Raw genomic sequence first — 17,383 nt, 5'->3', positions numbered from 1 at the left:
CCCCACAGACACATGGAAGTGCAACAAGCTGCTTGTAAAGCCCTTTTTGTTGCTTCTCACGTCTGTCTGTACCACCAAGTACTCTGTGGCTTTTAGAAGTCATATTTGTTGATTTATGGGATCGTTTTCCTTTCTGAAATGGAACAAATCTCATGAAATCAGCCTTGTGTTTCCGATACCTTCCTTGATTATTTGTATTTATTGCTAATAGCAGATGTTCAGTTCTGCAAACAAAAGCATGGTAATAAACCCACTCTCTGCACTAATTGACTGTGGAAATTCTAGTGTGGCTTGCTGAGAATAGAAGTTGGCTGAAATCCAGAGAGAGCTTCATTTGTTTACAGATAATACACTTAATAAGTTACCTGTCTGGTGTCACATCCCAGAGCTCGTTCCATGGGTGTTTATGTTCTGCTTGATGAGGGGGCTCAGCTTGGCTTTGTGTTGATCAGTAATTTCACAGCTTTTCCACTTCCAAGTTGCAATCCAGCCCCAGCACTGGGTACACAGGATTGTGGAGCACAGTGTAGGTGTAACTTGATTTCAGACACCTGTTCCCTCTCCTTAGGTGCTGTCTGGGTATTATTTCTATACTAGAAACAGATCAGTGATATTTCTATTTACAGCAACGTATTACTTAGGGAGCTTTAAAAATAAGCCATTAAAGCAAAATTTCCCTTAGAACATTGAAATTTTCTCAGAGTTTTTGTCCTATTTCATCTATTCCCTTACTACTTCTTTAGATTTACTTGCTGCCAGCTGGGTCAGGAGTAGCTGGCATCCCTGAGAGAACCTCTCCAAGATGCTCTCTGACTTCTTTAACTTCTGAGAGGCCCTGCTGGGAGATGGTGTTCTTTATCTTGATTATTCTTATCATTTTTTATTTTCTGCAGCAACAGAATTGATGTGATCAGTCAGAGTCACCAGAACTAGTCTGTGTGTTGTACCTTAGCATGTCAGGCATTAGGATGCTGATGGATGGTTTCCCTGACCATGTCTGCCTGCCTGTCTACCTGAGTAGTTTGGAGAGGTTGCTCTAAGTGAAAAGCACTTAAAATATATTATTGATAATGAAGATATCATTCTAGCCATGATATCTTGTAATGAGTGAATATTCTATCGTGTATGGTTAATTGCCTTTTGTCTACTCATCAGAAAAGGCCAGAAGAGCATAATTGCTAAACAAATAAAAATTACTTCAGTAAAAGAAAGGATGGAGTAACATATTCATATGCACTGTAGCAAATAAACAGTGGTGCAAAGTATTTTGTACCCTAAGGAATGATTAATATATTAATGTGAAAATGTCTACAGATTTTCTATTAATTTTGAGGAGTGGGGACTTTTCAGATAGGAATTTCCTTTTCAGTGACATGATCCTGGCTGGTTTTGAATCCTGAAGGAATCGTGGACAGGTCAGCACTGTCAGACTCATGGGAGACCCTCAAAGATAATGTTACAGCCCTTTATGATCAGAACTACAGTGTCCTGAATCCTGGCAGACAGCATTGGAGAATCCAGCATTTGATATGAGCTATGGGTGAAGATAAGATGTGCAACAGGATGTCAGGAGTGGGGTGGGGGGAACCCAACAACCCACTGAGGTTCCCCCTCCCTTCTTATTTTTTTAGTGAATTTTTAGTGTATTTTCTCATGTGCCTAATGTGCAAATACCAACCTGTTAAAAGATGCACTTTAGGTGCATTTATGTATTTTATGGGCTTTATTGCAGTAGCAGTAACAGTTAGTGTTGGAGAATTCCCTTTACTGTTTGTCACACATCTCTAAGTGATAGCTTGATATTGCTTGGTAATAGATAGATATGGTGTAATAATGCCATGGCACAGTGTTTAACATTGCATTATATTGCAGTGACACGTCAGTACAGACAGATTTTGAAATCACAAAGAGAAAAGAAAGTGTTTCCCCCAATATTCATCATATTCCGAAGGCAGAGAATCTCTTTGCTATGCAGTAAACCTACATTTTGAGTGTAATGTATTGGCTCAGTAATTGAAAGCATTTTTGGTACAACAAAATACAGCTTTTCATGGAGTATTTGGAAAATGCTGCTTTGCTGTTGCAGTCAGTTTTGTATTTATTGCATGCCAAGCTCTCCAGTAATATCATTAATGTCACTAATGTTCTGAATAATTTTGATTAATGTAGCCTTGAAATGACCTTTTTTATGAATGGTATCTTAACATTAATTTTTACAGTAAGTAGTGCAAACGTCATTCCAGAGTAGGAAAATAGGATTAGAGTGATAGAACCAAAGAATGATGCAGTATTTTATTAAGATTTGGAAAGACTTTCTGTTCATCTGTGTACACTGCATTCATTGATAGTGTTGAAATGAGGTTTCCCTGGTTCCAGCTGCATCTCAGCCCAGGATAAAACCCATTTCCAGTCAGACAGGAAATGATGAACATAAAGCTGAAGGTGAGATCAGCACAAGAGGATTCCTGCCTGTAAGCACTGCTGTGGGCACATGGTGTTAAACCTTGAGTTAGTTGCAAAAAGTGGTGCAAATAAATTTATGAAGGTATTTTTCTCTCTTGTCCTGTACTGCTGATGCTCCCTGTTGGAGCTTTCAGTGTTTTGGTGTCCGAAACAGGGACGCTGAAATGTCCAAATGTGTGTATTGCAAATTCCAGCTTGCTTGGAATACTGCAGAGCTGTTGTCTTTCTGTTGGACTGTAGACCTTTTTTAATAATAGAAAAAAAAAAAGTAAGTTGTTCCCTACAATTTTTAAAACAACTTCTCGATTGAAGAGGATTTTCAAGTTTTTATTCATTTTTTTCATTCAACCCCATTCTGACAGTGTGTTTAATTTCAGAACTATGGTATTCAACCAGAAGCAGGGGAAGCTGTGTGGTTGTGCAGAGAGCAGTTGAAATGAGGGTTGGTACAACTGCTTTGACCTGTGATAGGTACCCTTGGGGATAAAGAATTCAGCAGGTATTACACAGTGAAAACATCTTCCTTTGCCCTTTTGTGGGATGGGCTTTAAGGTGCCCACCCAGGCTCACACAGGGAATCCAGGTTGTGTCTCTAGGTGTGGCTGGGCAGGGTCTCCCCTCTCCTGTAATGGATGAGTTGCCAGTGTCAGCACCTGGCACTGCTCTTCTCTCAGTGACCGACCAATTTGCATCTCTTTTTTTGTGACCTGTTCAGTTCTGTCAGTGAAAGTTTCTCTCTCCTTTTCACCTTTTTCCAAATCCTTCATTTATCACTTTGGCAGTGGGCAGCCAAAGTGGGCAGCAACATTGCCCAGCAGTGATTCCAATTGTGGGTAAGGTCTTGATACTAAAATGGATTGTGTATAAAATATGCATCAAGGATGTGTATCTCAGTAGATAGTCCTGCACTGTGGACCTGATCCTGGAAATCCATGTTTGGGTGAGATGTGAGGACTGCAGCTGCTGGTTTCATTTTGTAAATCAGTCGTTCAGAATGTTTCTGTTAAGAATGATTTTGATATTTGATAATGGAAACAGCTGGAGCATCATGCTTGGGAAGAGCAGCTACTTCCTCAGATGACTTTATGAGCAGAACCCTTCCTGTTCCTTCCAGCTCTGCCTGACCTGCCAACCTTCTGTCAACTCTCTGCACATAATCTTTGAAGTGCAGTTGGAGGACCATCTCCTATTTCATAGCTAGATCAGGTCATAACTTACCAAGAAAGGAGATTTGTTTATTTTCCCATATAGGATACACAAAATTCTGTAGAACCTGTACCCTCAGTTTTTCTACCTTAGCTTGAGATTATCGAAGTGGGGAGTGGTGCTGTTGTCTGCCTTATTCAGCCTGGAGCAGTTGATGTAAATTGTGGCTATTTAGATGAAGAAATGCTAGAAAAGTCCTTGTATAAAACACTGTACTGATCATGTGCTGCTGAGACTCTCCAAGCACAATTTGCACTTGGGCTTAATTCCAAAACTGTTAATGTGAGCTACAGGAGCCAGTAAAGTGATGTAATGTAAAACACATTTAACCCTCTGTATTGTTAGATTCCTCTGAAAGATATGTTTTTGCTAAATCGTTTAAGCTTTAGTTAATAGGTTTGTTGGCTAACTGTGAAATCAGGGACAAGCTCCAAAGTCCAAGCTTACATCTAAACCCCAGGATATTTTGGTTTAGTGCACGAAGGCAGCGCTGCTCCTCTGTCCAGGTGCTGGGGCTCGAACCTTATTGGACCCTGTCAGTATTTAGAGTGGGCTTATTCAAAAGGCTTTTTATTGTCCTGTAGTCACAGGACACGGGGCAGTGGTTTTAAACTGAAAAAAAGTAGATTTATCTCGGATATAGGGAAGAATTTCTTCTCTATGAGGGTGTTGAGACACTGGTACAGGTTGCCCAGAGAAGCTGTGCTGCCCCATCACAGTGTTCACATTCATCCTCTGTTTTGGAGGTTTAGTGAATGTGCAGTGTTTGATGCCTTAGCTAGTTCAGTGTTTTTGTAGAATCTCAAAGATTTCTTTTAAAGTGAAAGTGAGTGTTGTAAATGTGCTCATTTAAAAACAAACTCCTGTTTTCTGCAAGTTTCTCTGTAATTGCCTTATACTTCACAGTGACACATCTTGTTGCTGAAATTTTTGAATTTGAACAGAAAAATGATTTGCATGCTGGCTTAAACTTCAAAAAGAGTGGTTGAGCAACTACTCTGTAGAAACTGAGAATTTGAAACTTCTTTCCCCCCCCCTTCCATCTGTTTGGAAATTTATTTTCATGCAATTACATCATTTAAACTTTACAGAAGGAATTAGTGCAAACGATTCCTATGTGGTTCTGCTTTTGGTTGCATGTATTGTGTTCTCTTTGACTGTGACCTCGTGTGTCTGCTCACTGTGATCTCTGTGTTGCCCTCTATTGCTGACAGTAGAAATGTGTCTATAGGCATTGGGTAACCAATTGAACTTCGTTATTATTTCATAATTAATACAGACTCCACTTATGAAAAAACAATTTTACATGAATTCACAAGAACTAGTAAATACTATAAAGTGAGAATCCATTAACTGTAGATTTCAGCACGATGTGTTTTCCTCAGTGTTCAGAAAGGGAGCTGTTGCAGTTTCTAGTTTGACTTGTTGGTCATAGAATTTATTTGTTATTTTGTCAGACCATAAATGTTTAAACTGAAGACACTGAACTCTTTGTCTGATTTGATGTTTTCTTTGTAGGCCACAGAAAGTGAGATGGGAGATGTTGATTTAACGGGTCTTCCAGAAGCACCTGTAGACTCTGAAGATGAAGAAGAGGAGGAGGATGAAGACATTGACAGAACTTCTGATCCACTTCTAGGGCGAGATGTTGTCCGAGAGTGCCTTGAGAAAGAGCCTGCAGATAAAACTGATGATGACATTGGTGAGGAGAAAAAATACAGAAATTTACATAAAACTGCATCGTATAGTATCTGTAAGAGAAGTATATCTGAAAACTGTTCAGTGACTTAATTTTCAGTGTGTGTTTTATTAATTGAGTGATGCCTTCCAGTGATCACTTTGCACTAGTGATACTCTTGATTGAATGATTTCTCCTCTTACTGTCTGAGAGACTGTTTGTTCTGAAAAACTAAATATTTTAACCACCAGTCTTTGAGATGCTTAAGATGTGAAGTATACACAGTCATTGTGTGTGTTGATGTAATGGGACAGGCAGCAAGGTAATTTTGACTGCCTGAAACTGTTGAATTAGTTACTAAATAGCAAAGAGAACATACTATTACTGAGTATAGATATACTTAGCTGTAAACTGCAGAACAGTTCAAATGAAGATAATTTGCTGCAGTGTTTAACTAGAAGTTGGCATTAACTTCAATAGCAAAACTTGCTTTCTGCTGTATTCCAGATTGCCTCTCTGAACACTGGAAAATCATTTCATGCTCCTGTCAAGCTTGTAATTACTGTACCTAGGGGTATTTTTAATTTTTCTCAATGTTTGAAGCTGAAGTGCTTCTCCTCTTAGCTAGACTGCTGCCCTGAGAGTCAATCAGAGCCCCAGCCAGGCTGCAGAGCTGAGCTCTGGCTGTGGATGACAAAGTGCACACTGGGCTCATTTAGCCCCAGGCACTAATGGGGAGTGTGACCCCACTGAGCAATTGTGAATGTGGCTGAGGTTTGACAGACCTGGGGAGGGTGAGGGATCTGAGGAGCCCCTGGGCCCTGCAGTCGTCCTACCAGTGTTTCCTTTGTCCAACAGAGCAATTATTGGAATTTATGCATCAACTCCCTGCCTTTGCAAACATGACCATGTCTGTGAGAAGAGAGCTTTGCTCAGTGATGATCTTTGAAGTGGTGGAGCAAGCAGGAGCCATCATCCTCGAGGATGGCCAGGAGGTGAGTCAGTGCCACAGGCAGGTCACCAAGGGCATTGAGGCTGAAGGGCTGGAAAATGTTTCCTATCTCCACACCTGGAAGTTAGAGAATTCTTCTCTCACCCTGACCCTGTAGCCAAAATCCCCTAACCTCTGTCCATCCCTCAGGGAGATTCTACCTGTGTGTTGGTTCCCTGCCCGTGGAGGGAGTTGGAATGAGATGATCTTTAAGGTTCCTTCCAACCCAAACCATTCTGTGATGGTTACTGTCTGGTTCAAGACTTTAACTCTACCAAGTAGAGTCAAAGTATAGACCAGGTATATACTTTATATACCAAGTATAGACATTAAAGAGCATTCAGGATGTTGTTATCAGGTAAATGCCAACTTATCTCAAAGATGATTTGTGGGATAAAAAAAGCATAATTTCCATTGGGGAAAAAAACCTCTCTTCTTATAATGTAGGGGGTTTTTAATACTAATATGGAGGGGTATCTTTGCCCAGTAATGTCTAAATTAGGAGCAGTTTCCATACATGTTCCCTGGGAGGAGACAGATGTTCAGGTTAGGTGCCCTGAATCACTGTCTTGAGATCTTTCCCTTTGCTTGGATCAAGCCATCAGGAATGGCATTCCCTGTTCATCCCTCCAAGAGGACGAGGTAGACTCATCTCTGGTAGTGACCAAACGGGTGCCCAGGGGAAGAGTGTTCACTCTCACTAAATGGTATAAATATATCATAGCAATTAGCCCACAGATTAAAAAAGCAATCTCTTCATCAGCATTCCTCCCTCTGGAATTAGTTCTGAAGTGAATGAAGCATTCTTGTTTCAGTCATCTTCCTTTCTGCCTTGCACTGCACCGTTTCAGTGAATGAAATGTTGCAGAGCCATGGGGGCAACAAACTGGAGAGTGCAGGAATGAACCTGTCTGAGATAAAGAGCTTAGAAAAGTTGTTGAATTAGCTTCACTTGTTTGTTTTTGGTTCTTTTTCTTCCTCTAGCTCGACTCTTGGTATGTTATTTTAAATGGCACAGTGGAAATCAGCTATCCTGATGGGAAGAGTGAGAGTCTCTGTATGGGAAATAGCTTTGGGATTACTCCCTCTCTGGACAAACAGTACATGAATGGAGTGGTCAGAACCAAAGTAGATGATTGTCAGGTGAGATTGCAGCTCTGTACAACTACCTTGTATTTTTAAGCATCTAATAAAAGAAAACAGACTACTTTTATCCTAAGATACGGTGGGGTGGATGAAAAGCTGGATATAAGCCAAGAGCCCAACTGCATCCTGGGCTGCATCAGAAGAAGTGTGGGGACTCTCCCCTCTTGAGACCCTGCCTGGAGCACTGGCTCCAGCTCTGAGCTCCTCAGCACAAGGACATGGACCTGTTAGAGCAGGTCCAGAGGAGGCCACAAAGATGCTCAGAGGGCTGGAGCATCTCTGCTGTGGGGTCAGGCTGGGAGAGCTGGGGTTGTACAGCCTGCAGAAGGGCATGTGTTCATGGTTTAGATGTTTATTCACAGTCTCTTGTTGTCTGGGGACAGTTTGTGTGTATAGCCCAGCAAGACTACTGGAGGATTCTGAACCATGTGGAAAAAAACACTCATAAAGTGGAGGAAGAGGGAGAAATTGTGATGGTAAAGGAGCACAGGGAGCTGGATCGCAGTGGAACCAGGAAAGGCCACATAGTTATCAAGGTGAATTTCTTTCTATGCTGTCCATTAATCGTTTTTTCATTAGTAAATAAATACAAAACATCTGGGCTGAGAGAAACAGGAAGATTTGATTTAAACATGTTGGTGTGTTTTCTCCTGAGTTTGCCATAATTGAACTCTGTAAAGGGATTATACTGTTCACCTGGGTTTATGTTGAAATACTCTTTAGGGAGAGGGAGGGATGAGAGGTAGAGATGAGAGGTACCAGTTATTTTTTGCATTTACTTTTTTAAGGCAACACCTGAGAGACTCATCATGCACTTAATAGAAGAACATTCTATTGTGGATCCCACCTACATCGAAGATTTCCTTTTAACATACAGAACATTTCTAACAAGCCCCTTGGAAGTTGGAAATAAACTCTTGGAATGGTTCACAGTGGACAGTCTCAGGGACAAGGTTGGTTGAGTCTGAGAGATCAGTGTTGCTGGTGAAAATGTGTTCAGATGGATTCCTTTTTGTATTGTGATAAACTAGGATTGTGCTTCAGTTATTTTATATGAAACATTTTAAAGCAAAGTATTTTTCACTTATATCAAGAAAGGATTCTCCAGGGTGTTGTGTGTGATGGTGTACTATCCAAAATCAGGTGTGATGCTGCTTCTCTTCTGCAGAATGATAAATAGTGTTTTCTGTTTAATATAAAGAGTAAGATGCCAGTCTCTGAAACCCTTTTTCACCAGAAATTTAAGGGAATTGTGTTCAGGTTCTCTTGGACATTCCGGTTTTCTTTTTACAACAGCACTGTGCTTGTTTTCCATGATTTCTACTGCAGAGCTTTACAGTGTTTTGAGCACATTTTGTTTGAGCAGCTTTTTACAAACTCTGGACTTCAAATAAACTCTGCTCAAAACAAGTGGAGTTGGTAAAAATGCTTCCAGAAATAGAACCAGGTTCAGTTCTCTGTAACCCTGTGCACACACATGAAAAATGTGGATAGTCTGGAACTTGTGTCGTGTCAATATGTTGAAAATTATGGCAGTAAAATTCTTAGCCAGTGGTTTTATGTGTTCTAGTTTTGAGCTGAAGGAAACCTAACAGTAATCTGTTATTCTGCCATGTCCAGGTATTCTTCTTTCTTTATAGATTAAAGCTGATAGGAGAAGAATCATAGATACCTTTGTGTATATGTGGATATACATATATACACACACAGAGAATTTATTCTGTTTTTACAGGTTACCAGAGTGGTCTTACTGTGGGTGAACAATCATTTTAATGACTTTGAAGGAGATCCTGCCATGACTCGATTCCTGGAAGAATTTGAAAAGAACTTGGAAGATACGGTAGGAGCCAAAAAGAAAGAGTGTCACATTTTCTAATACCATGTTTCAATTTTCCAGTGTTACCAGTGCCTCACACACTGTAGTCTATAAATGTAACAGCTACAGGTGGCTTTTAACATGGACATATTTGTTGTTATATATATATTTAGATATAAAGGCCATATAAAGGAGTACCTCTGGCACTCATTTATGGGTTCTTGCATTTCTGCAAAAGAGGACAAGGTTTATTTAATAAGATGTTAATACATGGCATCAAAAATCTATTTGCTGACACTTGGGGTATTTTTCATAACTCTCCATTTCTGATAAAAAGATTGCACTGCATTTTGTGTGTTGTGTTACAGAAGATGAAAGGCCATCTCAGATTGTTGAATATTGCCTGTGCTGCCAAAGCAAAATGGAGACAAATCACGCTGCAAAAACCTTCCAGAGATTCCCCCCTGTTTTTCAGCCTCCTCGGGGGCAGTGACAAGGGCTTTGGTATTTTTGTAGAGACTGTGGAGATGGGCAGTAAAGCAGCAGAGGCTGGACTCAAGCGTGGTGATCAGGTAAAAGCAGTAATGTTAATTTAAATATTCTGGTTCAGCCAACTCTGGTGTTCTCAACAAAAAGGTTGTGCAAGGGTTTTCTTGGGAATGCCACAGCTCAACTTCCATTTATATCTGTTACATTTCAGATTCTAAATTCCTGATTATTTGCAAGAATGTCATGTTACCATAAAAAATAAAGTTATTTCAAGCATTTGTCAGGTAGAAATGGAGGTCCTGTCTTATTTACAGGATATAACTTCACTGACATGATGAAAATAATTATTTTACAAGGAATGGTTTGGTTCTGAGGTTGCTGTAAAGATCACATGAGAACTTCTGGAAAGTTCTTACTGTGCCTGTATTATCACCTTTGTATTTGTAAGTCTGTCAAACAGATGTTTTCCTAATAGCCTGATTCTTACTTTTCCTTAAAGATAATGGAAGTAAACGGACAGAACTTTGAGAACATCACCTTTGTGAAAGCCCTGGAAATCTTAAGGAACAACACACATCTCTCCATTACTGTAAAAACAAACATTTTTGGTGAGTAGACTTTATATATGATATGTTCCTTGTGTATGTGAAGGAACAACTCCACTCTTTCTGGCTTTAGAAGTGCAATAGGATTCCACCTTCCTTTCCAGCTCGCTCTGGGAGTGAGAAGTTGTGCAGAGGTCCCCTCGTTGTGCCTCTGTTTGCTTGGATAAGTTCTCGTGTGCCAAGGGCTGCATGTTGAGGGGCACAGAGCCAGCACAGGCAGCTCTTCCCTCCCTGAGAAACCCTCAGTGACTCTTTAAGCTGCTTTACTGTCCCTCCATGCTGTGTGGCTGAAGCTGAGCCAAGGGAGCTGGACCAAAAATATTTTTGCCAAGAAACGGCAAAGACGTAAAACTGGGGTTTTGTGGAAGTTTTTATAATGGCTGTGAGGATGGGGGGATAGGTTGTCTTTATGTCTCAAATTGAAAAGGGGATATAAGAAGTGCTGTGGCATATAAATGCTGGCCCTTAATTGTCATCATGAATACAAATACATACAGACCTCTTTAAAATCTCAGTCAGATCATCTGTTCTTTTTCCATAATCCTGTTCAGAATAACCAGAGCTACAGAAGCTGTGCACAGAATAACTCCTTCCCCCATAGTTGCATCCAAGACCTTCTGATGATTTCCTTATTTTCTTCCCCCAGTTACCTGCCCTTGCTCACTATTGATTTTCTTTTCAATTAATATTCAGTGTTTATCCCTGCATGGGTAAAAAGTTTCAAACCCTCAGCAGTTGATTATTAGCATAATTCAAAAAGAGAATAAAACCACCACCAGTGGTCCAGACTAATGTGGAAGGACATGGAATGAAGCATCACTGTAACTGAGACAGTGAGAGGGTTCATTTGTATTATAAATATAAGCAACATACATCTACAGATGGGTTCTAATCTCTTCCTACTGGCTGATAGAATTTCAAGGTGATTTCTTGGATAAATTTTAATGGATTCATGTCTTGAAGCTTTTTTTAACAGTGATACTTATTATACAGTGACTTTTTAATTGAGTGCCTGGTGCTGGCAATGAGCAAATCCTGTTATATTCAAATGTAGACTGGGAAAACTTATAAGTTTTATTGTATAATAGAATTATGCAATTTAACTGGACTTTCTGTACTTTCTGTGGTTTCCCTGTTCATAGGGACAATCTGAGTAATTTACTGTGTACAGTTCTGCATTCTTCCAGTATCACCTTGTTTTCAACAGAAAATACTGACTTTCTGACTTGAGTGATTTCAGAGGATTTTTAAAAGATCTTTAAAGAAATAATTGATATTGAAAAACCAATTTGAACGTTTTTTTTTTCACCTTATATATGTTGAAAGATACAGGAAGAACATAAACATTTCTGTGGAATCATATCTTTGGGAATGTCAGTGTGGGTAATAGACTGGCTTAACTTGATAAATGCAGTAGGAAATTTGATGCAGCTTCTGTTCAGTAGTGTTAGGAAAAGCAAACAAGGGCAGTTTGGGAAAATCTCAGTCTGTGCTGCAGTTATTCTTGAGGAAGCATCTGCACTCCATTACCAAAAACAGGCAAACAAAAAAGCCAGTAAATACATGGTGCTGATTACCCTGAATCCTTATTATCAATTTGGGATGTGGAAAGCAAAAGGTTTGAGGGGGAAAGAAGAATTCCCTGTGAAGTTCTGAGCGTGCAAAGGTAACTCACAATGATTGTGTCTTCTCTCACAGTGTTCAAGGAGCTGCTCTGCAGGATAGGACAAGAGAAGAATGGAATTCCACATATTCCAAAAATTGCAGAAAAGAAAAACAACCGTTATTCCATCCCAGATATGCCTGGAGATGTGGAACAGATGTTTCCCCGGGAAAAAGGAAACAAGAAAATGAAAGCAAACACTGTATCTGGTGGCAGAAACAGAATCAGGAAAATCTTAGACAAGACCCGGTTCAGCATCTTGCCTCCAAAACTGTTCAGGTTTGTCAGACTCTTCTGCCAAAAAGTTGTTGTTCCTCGTTAGGCTGTGATGCTTTGATAATGGAAACATAGAATGACTTGGGTTGGAAGGGACCTTAAAGTCTATCCCATTCCACCCCCTACCAAGGGGTTGCTCCAAGCCCTGTCCAACCTGGCCTTGGACACTTCCAGGGATCCAGGGGCAGCCACAGCTTCTCTGGGCAACCTGTGCCAGGGCCTACCCACCCTCACAGCCAAGAATTTCTTCCTAAGATCAAATCTAAACCTCCCCTCCTTCAGCTAAGGCCATTAAGAGATACTAATTGCTTAGTATCTCTAGTCATTATGTCCACTCTACTTATGTTTTTTAAAAAATCGTGTCACCTGCCCCATAAATACAGAACGAGACCAAAGCATCTTTTCTCTCCCTGTGAACGATTTTAAATCTCTTTTCGCTCTGTCCTCGTTTTGAAACCCTGTCCACAACATGTAATTAAGCAGCTGAACAGCGTTATTTCCCTTAGTTTCATTCACCCCAAGCTGAGTAGCAGGAGTTTTGAGTGCCCACGAGTGAGGCAGAGCTGTTTTGCAGTGACGGCAGCGTGAGCCAGTCGCAGGACGACAGCATCGTGGGCACACGGCAGTGCCGCCACAGCCTGGCCATCATGCCCATCCCAGGGACGCTCTCCTCCAGCAGCCCTGACCTGCTCCAGCCCACAACCAGCATCCTGGACTTCTCTAACCCCTCAGGTAAAACAGCAGAAGGAGCTTGGTTTGTACAGGATGATTAACAGGGCAGGGTCGGGGGGGAAATGATGCGTTTCACCAGCATCACACGAGCTGAGTGCAGTTACCCACCTGTCCTGTGGCTTCAACAGGGCCACACTGGAGCTCTGCTGAAAATCCACACTGCCTGAACCTCTCCTACATGCTCTATTTGTAATGTGACACTTCTTTTTACAAAGACATTGATTCACTGGAGTAAATCTGCTCTGGTGGAAGCAGATTGTCCTTGTCTGCACCTTTCTCTTTTACCTGTACTGGTGCTTTGGCTTGTCCATCCCCCATCTGCCAGTATATATTTCAAGCAGTGTTGTGGATAGAATAGGACTGCTGTGCTACCAACACAGTGATGTTAATGTTTTGTGTTTTACAAACATTATGTATGTTCGACTGTGTGTCTGAAAACCTTTAAAATGTTTTGAGATGTGTAGTGTGGGCTTTCGTTGCTGTAGGAATCCAGTTTATGGGGTGGCTGCAGGAGTTATTTGTTGTGATATGCAGCTGCCTGTAAACATGTCAAGTCAGAATCTTTTTTCCCTATTTCAAGTGTAAGTTCTGTGCATAATTACATAGTCTGTAAGGTGCCTTGTGGCTGTGAGTTATGTTTATGTAAACTTGCAGATTTCCCCTTTAAAAGGGATGTACCCAGATATATCCTATCAGGTCATAAATATCCATAGCAGAAAAGTTCCCTTTTTGCTGCAGTTCCAGGTTCTTGCTGTCTGATAACTAGTTCATCTTGGAATCAGTCACAGAATCACAGGCTGGTTTGGGATGGAAGGACCTTTAAAGGACATCCAGTCCAACCCCCCTGCCTGGGCAGGGACATGTCTACCTACATCACTTGCCTTTACTTCAGGTTTGCTATAACAAATATGCTGCCACATTTAAAGAGCAGAGAAAACCAAACTAGTTCTGACAGTGTACACTTGATAAGTTTTGTAAACATCTGAATCCTGATTTGCTGTTGACACAGTTTTCTTCTTTTTCTCCTGCCTGCAGCTGTTGGGTTTTACTGTAAGTATCCTGATGTTCAGCATCCTGTAGACCTTAATATTGCATGGCTTGCCTGAAAACTTAACACTACCAGACACTGCATTGACACAGTTATTACTGTAGGGCATCCCACAGCCCGGTGCCCTGTAAGCTTCCTCAAATAAAACAAATCCATAGGTTCTCACACAGGCACAGTGCTGTGCTGAGACCTGCATTTTATTCCCTTTTCTGCCACTGAAACACTGGATGACCTTTGGCAGTTTCTTCTCTTCTCTGTGGCCTGGCTTTGAAGGAATGAAGTTGCTTATATCTCTTATAGAGCTGAAGTTTTGGATGATAACGTAGTTTGAGATTTAGTTTGCTCTTCTGTTGGACTCTGTAACTAAAATGCTGTGCATGCAAACTGGAAATGTGCTTTGTATTGTTGACACAAGCTGAACAATGCATAAAAAACCATTTAATTTAATAATGTATACCTACTTAAAAGCAAAGACCATGAAGACAGACATGTGCCTGTAATTTATGTTTCTTTCCCCTGTCACATGTTGCATTGTTTTGGTTGCATAGTGATTATTTTTATTTTATTTTTTCCTTTTTTCCCCCCAAATTAAACTTCAGTTTTCAGTCTTACATCTTGAGTGTGTTCTGATTTTTAGGTATGTTGATACTGAAGTATAGATGTTTCCCTTTTCTGTTGGTTTATTATGATTTTTATGAGTGCAGGCACTTCCCTGATTATCCAGGATGTCATTTCTACCACTTTCACTCTGAAACAAGGACAGAATAGTTATTTATTCCCTTTATTGCCCCTATTCATGTATATATTGAGCTTTTCAAATTCAGCTAGTCCCTAACTACTAATGAGAATGTCCTGGTAATGTGATAACCCTAATAATGAAACTGTTAGAGGAATTAGCTTTCAATCAGATTTTTTTTCCAAACCCTGTTTTCTCCCATCTTCAAATTTATTTACAACTGATATTGAGCCTTTCTTTTTTCCAGTGGCTGGAAACTTTTGATGCTGGACCACAGATTACCTGCTTAACATTTGCCCTGAAATTCCTGCTACTTGTCCCCATGACACCATTAAGTCCTGACACAAGAAAAAGTTATCCCAAGGTCACTGCCCCCAAAGATCTTGTTTTTTTTCCTGAAACAGTGGATTTTATTAGAGGAAAATTAACATGAAGTTTAGTCTTCAGACTTTAGGGAGGGGAAAAGCTAGGTTTCCCTGTGCTTGGAATTAGTGTGTATTTTTACTCTGGACATTTTTTTTCCAGTGAGTTTTATTTTGAAAATCAAGCTTTTTGTAATAACTAATGGAGCAAATTATTTGCAATCATCAAGCTGTGGATTCAACGCATGTTTCTGTAGATATTTATTTCCTGCTGTAGGCTGCCTCAGATAAAGCTGTTCTCTAATGCATTTATAATACATAAAATGTGCTATAAATAAGTACACCAGCCAAAGAATTAACTGCTGGCAGCAGCTTAGTTCCTTCAGGGGGAAAGAGCGAGTGTGAAAGCTCGCAGCTAGTTATGGGAGCAACCAAACCTCCTTTCCTCTTCACATCCTCCCACCCCAAGCCCATCCATCCCTGGGAAACGTGCCCTGGCACGTGTGTGGACCTGGCTCTCACAAACACACAAGAGCCAGAGAAGGAATGATGCTGCCAAAGTTTTTGAGACCCACTGGGAAGCACGATGCACAGCTCAGGGACGTACTGAGTGTCTTGTACTTTGATTGTGGTCATGGGATGATAAAGGAATTGAGCTGTGGAAAAGCACTGATGAGAAGAGTCTTCTTTTTTCCTCTCAAAGTTGAAGGAAGAAGCAGAATATTTTAATATTTTTCAAGTCCAGCATGGCTTTTGTTTCCCAGCAGCTGGTTTTTGTTTTGTTCTCTGGCTATCAAATGAGACAGTCTTAGAGTCACAGAATGGTTTGGGTTGGAAGGGACCTTATAGCCCATCCAGTTCCAACCTCCTGCCATGAGCAGGGACACCTTCCACTAGCCCAGGCTGCTCCAAGTCCCGTCCAGCCTGGCCTTGGACACTTCCAGAGATGAGTCCACAGCTTCTCTGGGCAACCTGTGCCAGGGCCTCACCACCCTCACAGGGAAGAATTTCTCCCTAATATCCAATCTAACTAAACCTCCCCTTCTTCAGCTTAAGGCAATTCCCCCTTGTCCTGTCACCACCTGCCCTTGTGAAAAGCTGCTCTCCAAACCATGTGTCTTTTCAAGGGGAAAAGTAACTTCACCCACCAAAGGTGTTCCTCTTCTTTTAGATATCCCGGATCAGGTGATAAGAGTTTTCAAAGCGGATCAGCAGAGCTGTTACATCATCATCAGCAAAGACACCACAGCCAAGGAGGTGGTGAGCCACGCTGTGCACGAGTTCAACCTGACAGGGGCCCCTGACACCTACTCCCTGTGTGAGGTGTCCGTCAGCCCCGAGGGCGTCATCAAACAGCGGCGCCTCCCGGATCAGTTCTCCAAGTTGGCCGACAGGATCCAGCTCAACGGAAGGTAAACGTGCCCCTGGTTTGCTCTGCTTTTAGTTGCCTTTTAGGATTAATCATAGAATCATAGAATCAGCTGGGTTGGAAGGGACCTCTGAGATCATCCAGTCCAACCCTTGATCCAACCCCGCTGTGGTTCCCAGCCCATGGCACTGATGCCACATCCAGTCTCATCTTAAAAACCTCCAGGGACGGAGAATCCACCACTTCCCTGGGCAGCCCATTCCAATGGCTGAGCACCCTCTCTGGAAAGAAATTCTTCCTAATATCCAACCTAACCCTCCCCTGGCACAGCTGAAGACCGAGCCCTCTTGTCTTGCTGATGGTTGCCTGGGAAAAGAGACCAACCCCCCCCTGGCTCCCCCCTCCTGTCAGGGAGTTGCAGAGAGTGAGGAGGTCTCCCCTGAGCCTCCTCTTCTCCAGGCTGAACAGCCCCAGCTCCCTCAGCCTCTCCTCACAGCACTTGTGCTCTGGTTTTAGTTGCCTTTTAGGATTAAAACATCGTGGAAGCATTAAGGTTGGAAAAGACCCCCCAGATCACCACGGGGGATGTTTTAATTAAAATAGGCCGGTTGTCTGTTAGAAGGACAAGCAGTCAAATACCAATAAATGACACTTTTCTCTCTCCTCTTGTGTCACCTTCGTGTTGTGCACCCAAAACTCCTCCCCAAACCTACAGCCAGCTCACTTGATGACAGCTAAATTTAGCAGATCAGCTATATAACATATATAGTGGTTTACACTTGGAGAAAAAATTTATATTTGTT

The 17,383-nt window shown here is 41.4% G+C and overlaps 1 protein-coding gene across 7 annotated transcripts in view; it reads left to right on the top strand.

Moving 5' to 3' along the window:
• RAPGEF6 (Rap guanine nucleotide exchange factor 6) overlaps window positions 1-17,383 on the top strand; it is a 117,131-nt gene that overhangs the window by 71,703 nt on the left and 28,045 nt on the right. For 3 of the 7 annotated variants that reach the window (XR_003527608.1, XM_027643094.1, XM_027643092.1), the window contains exons 8-19: window positions 5,188-5,371; window positions 6,206-6,342; window positions 7,323-7,481; window positions 7,868-8,020; window positions 8,273-8,437; window positions 9,217-9,324; window positions 9,669-9,872; window positions 10,289-10,397; window positions 12,093-12,336; window positions 12,908-13,065; window positions 14,101-14,115; window positions 16,383-16,623. Coding sequence is in view for 5 of the 7 variants with exons in the window: in XM_027643094.1 (XP_027498895.1) it covers window positions 5,188-5,371; window positions 6,206-6,342; window positions 7,323-7,481; window positions 7,868-8,020; window positions 8,273-8,437; window positions 9,217-9,324; window positions 9,669-9,872; window positions 10,289-10,397; window positions 12,093-12,336; window positions 12,908-13,065; window positions 14,101-14,115; window positions 16,383-16,623 (1,877 nt within the window). In the remaining 2 variants the exon portion in view is untranslated. Of the gene's footprint in view, window positions 1-5,187; window positions 5,372-6,205; window positions 6,343-7,322; window positions 7,482-7,867; window positions 8,021-8,272; window positions 8,438-9,216; window positions 9,325-9,668; window positions 9,873-10,288; window positions 10,398-12,092; window positions 12,337-12,907; window positions 13,066-14,100; window positions 14,116-16,382; window positions 16,628-17,383 lie in introns of those variants that run through there. The other 4 variants (XR_003527610.1, XM_027643095.1, XM_027643093.1 and 1 more) reach the window with 2 other exon arrangements.

Source organism: Corapipo altera, unplaced genomic scaffold (assembly GCF_003945725.1).
Source record: "Corapipo altera isolate COAL_440 unplaced genomic scaffold, ASM394572v1 75, whole genome shotgun sequence".
Taxonomy (NCBI): Eukaryota; Metazoa; Chordata; class Aves; order Passeriformes; family Pipridae; genus Corapipo; species Corapipo altera.
This window is presented reverse-complemented; position numbering and strand designations above follow the sequence as displayed.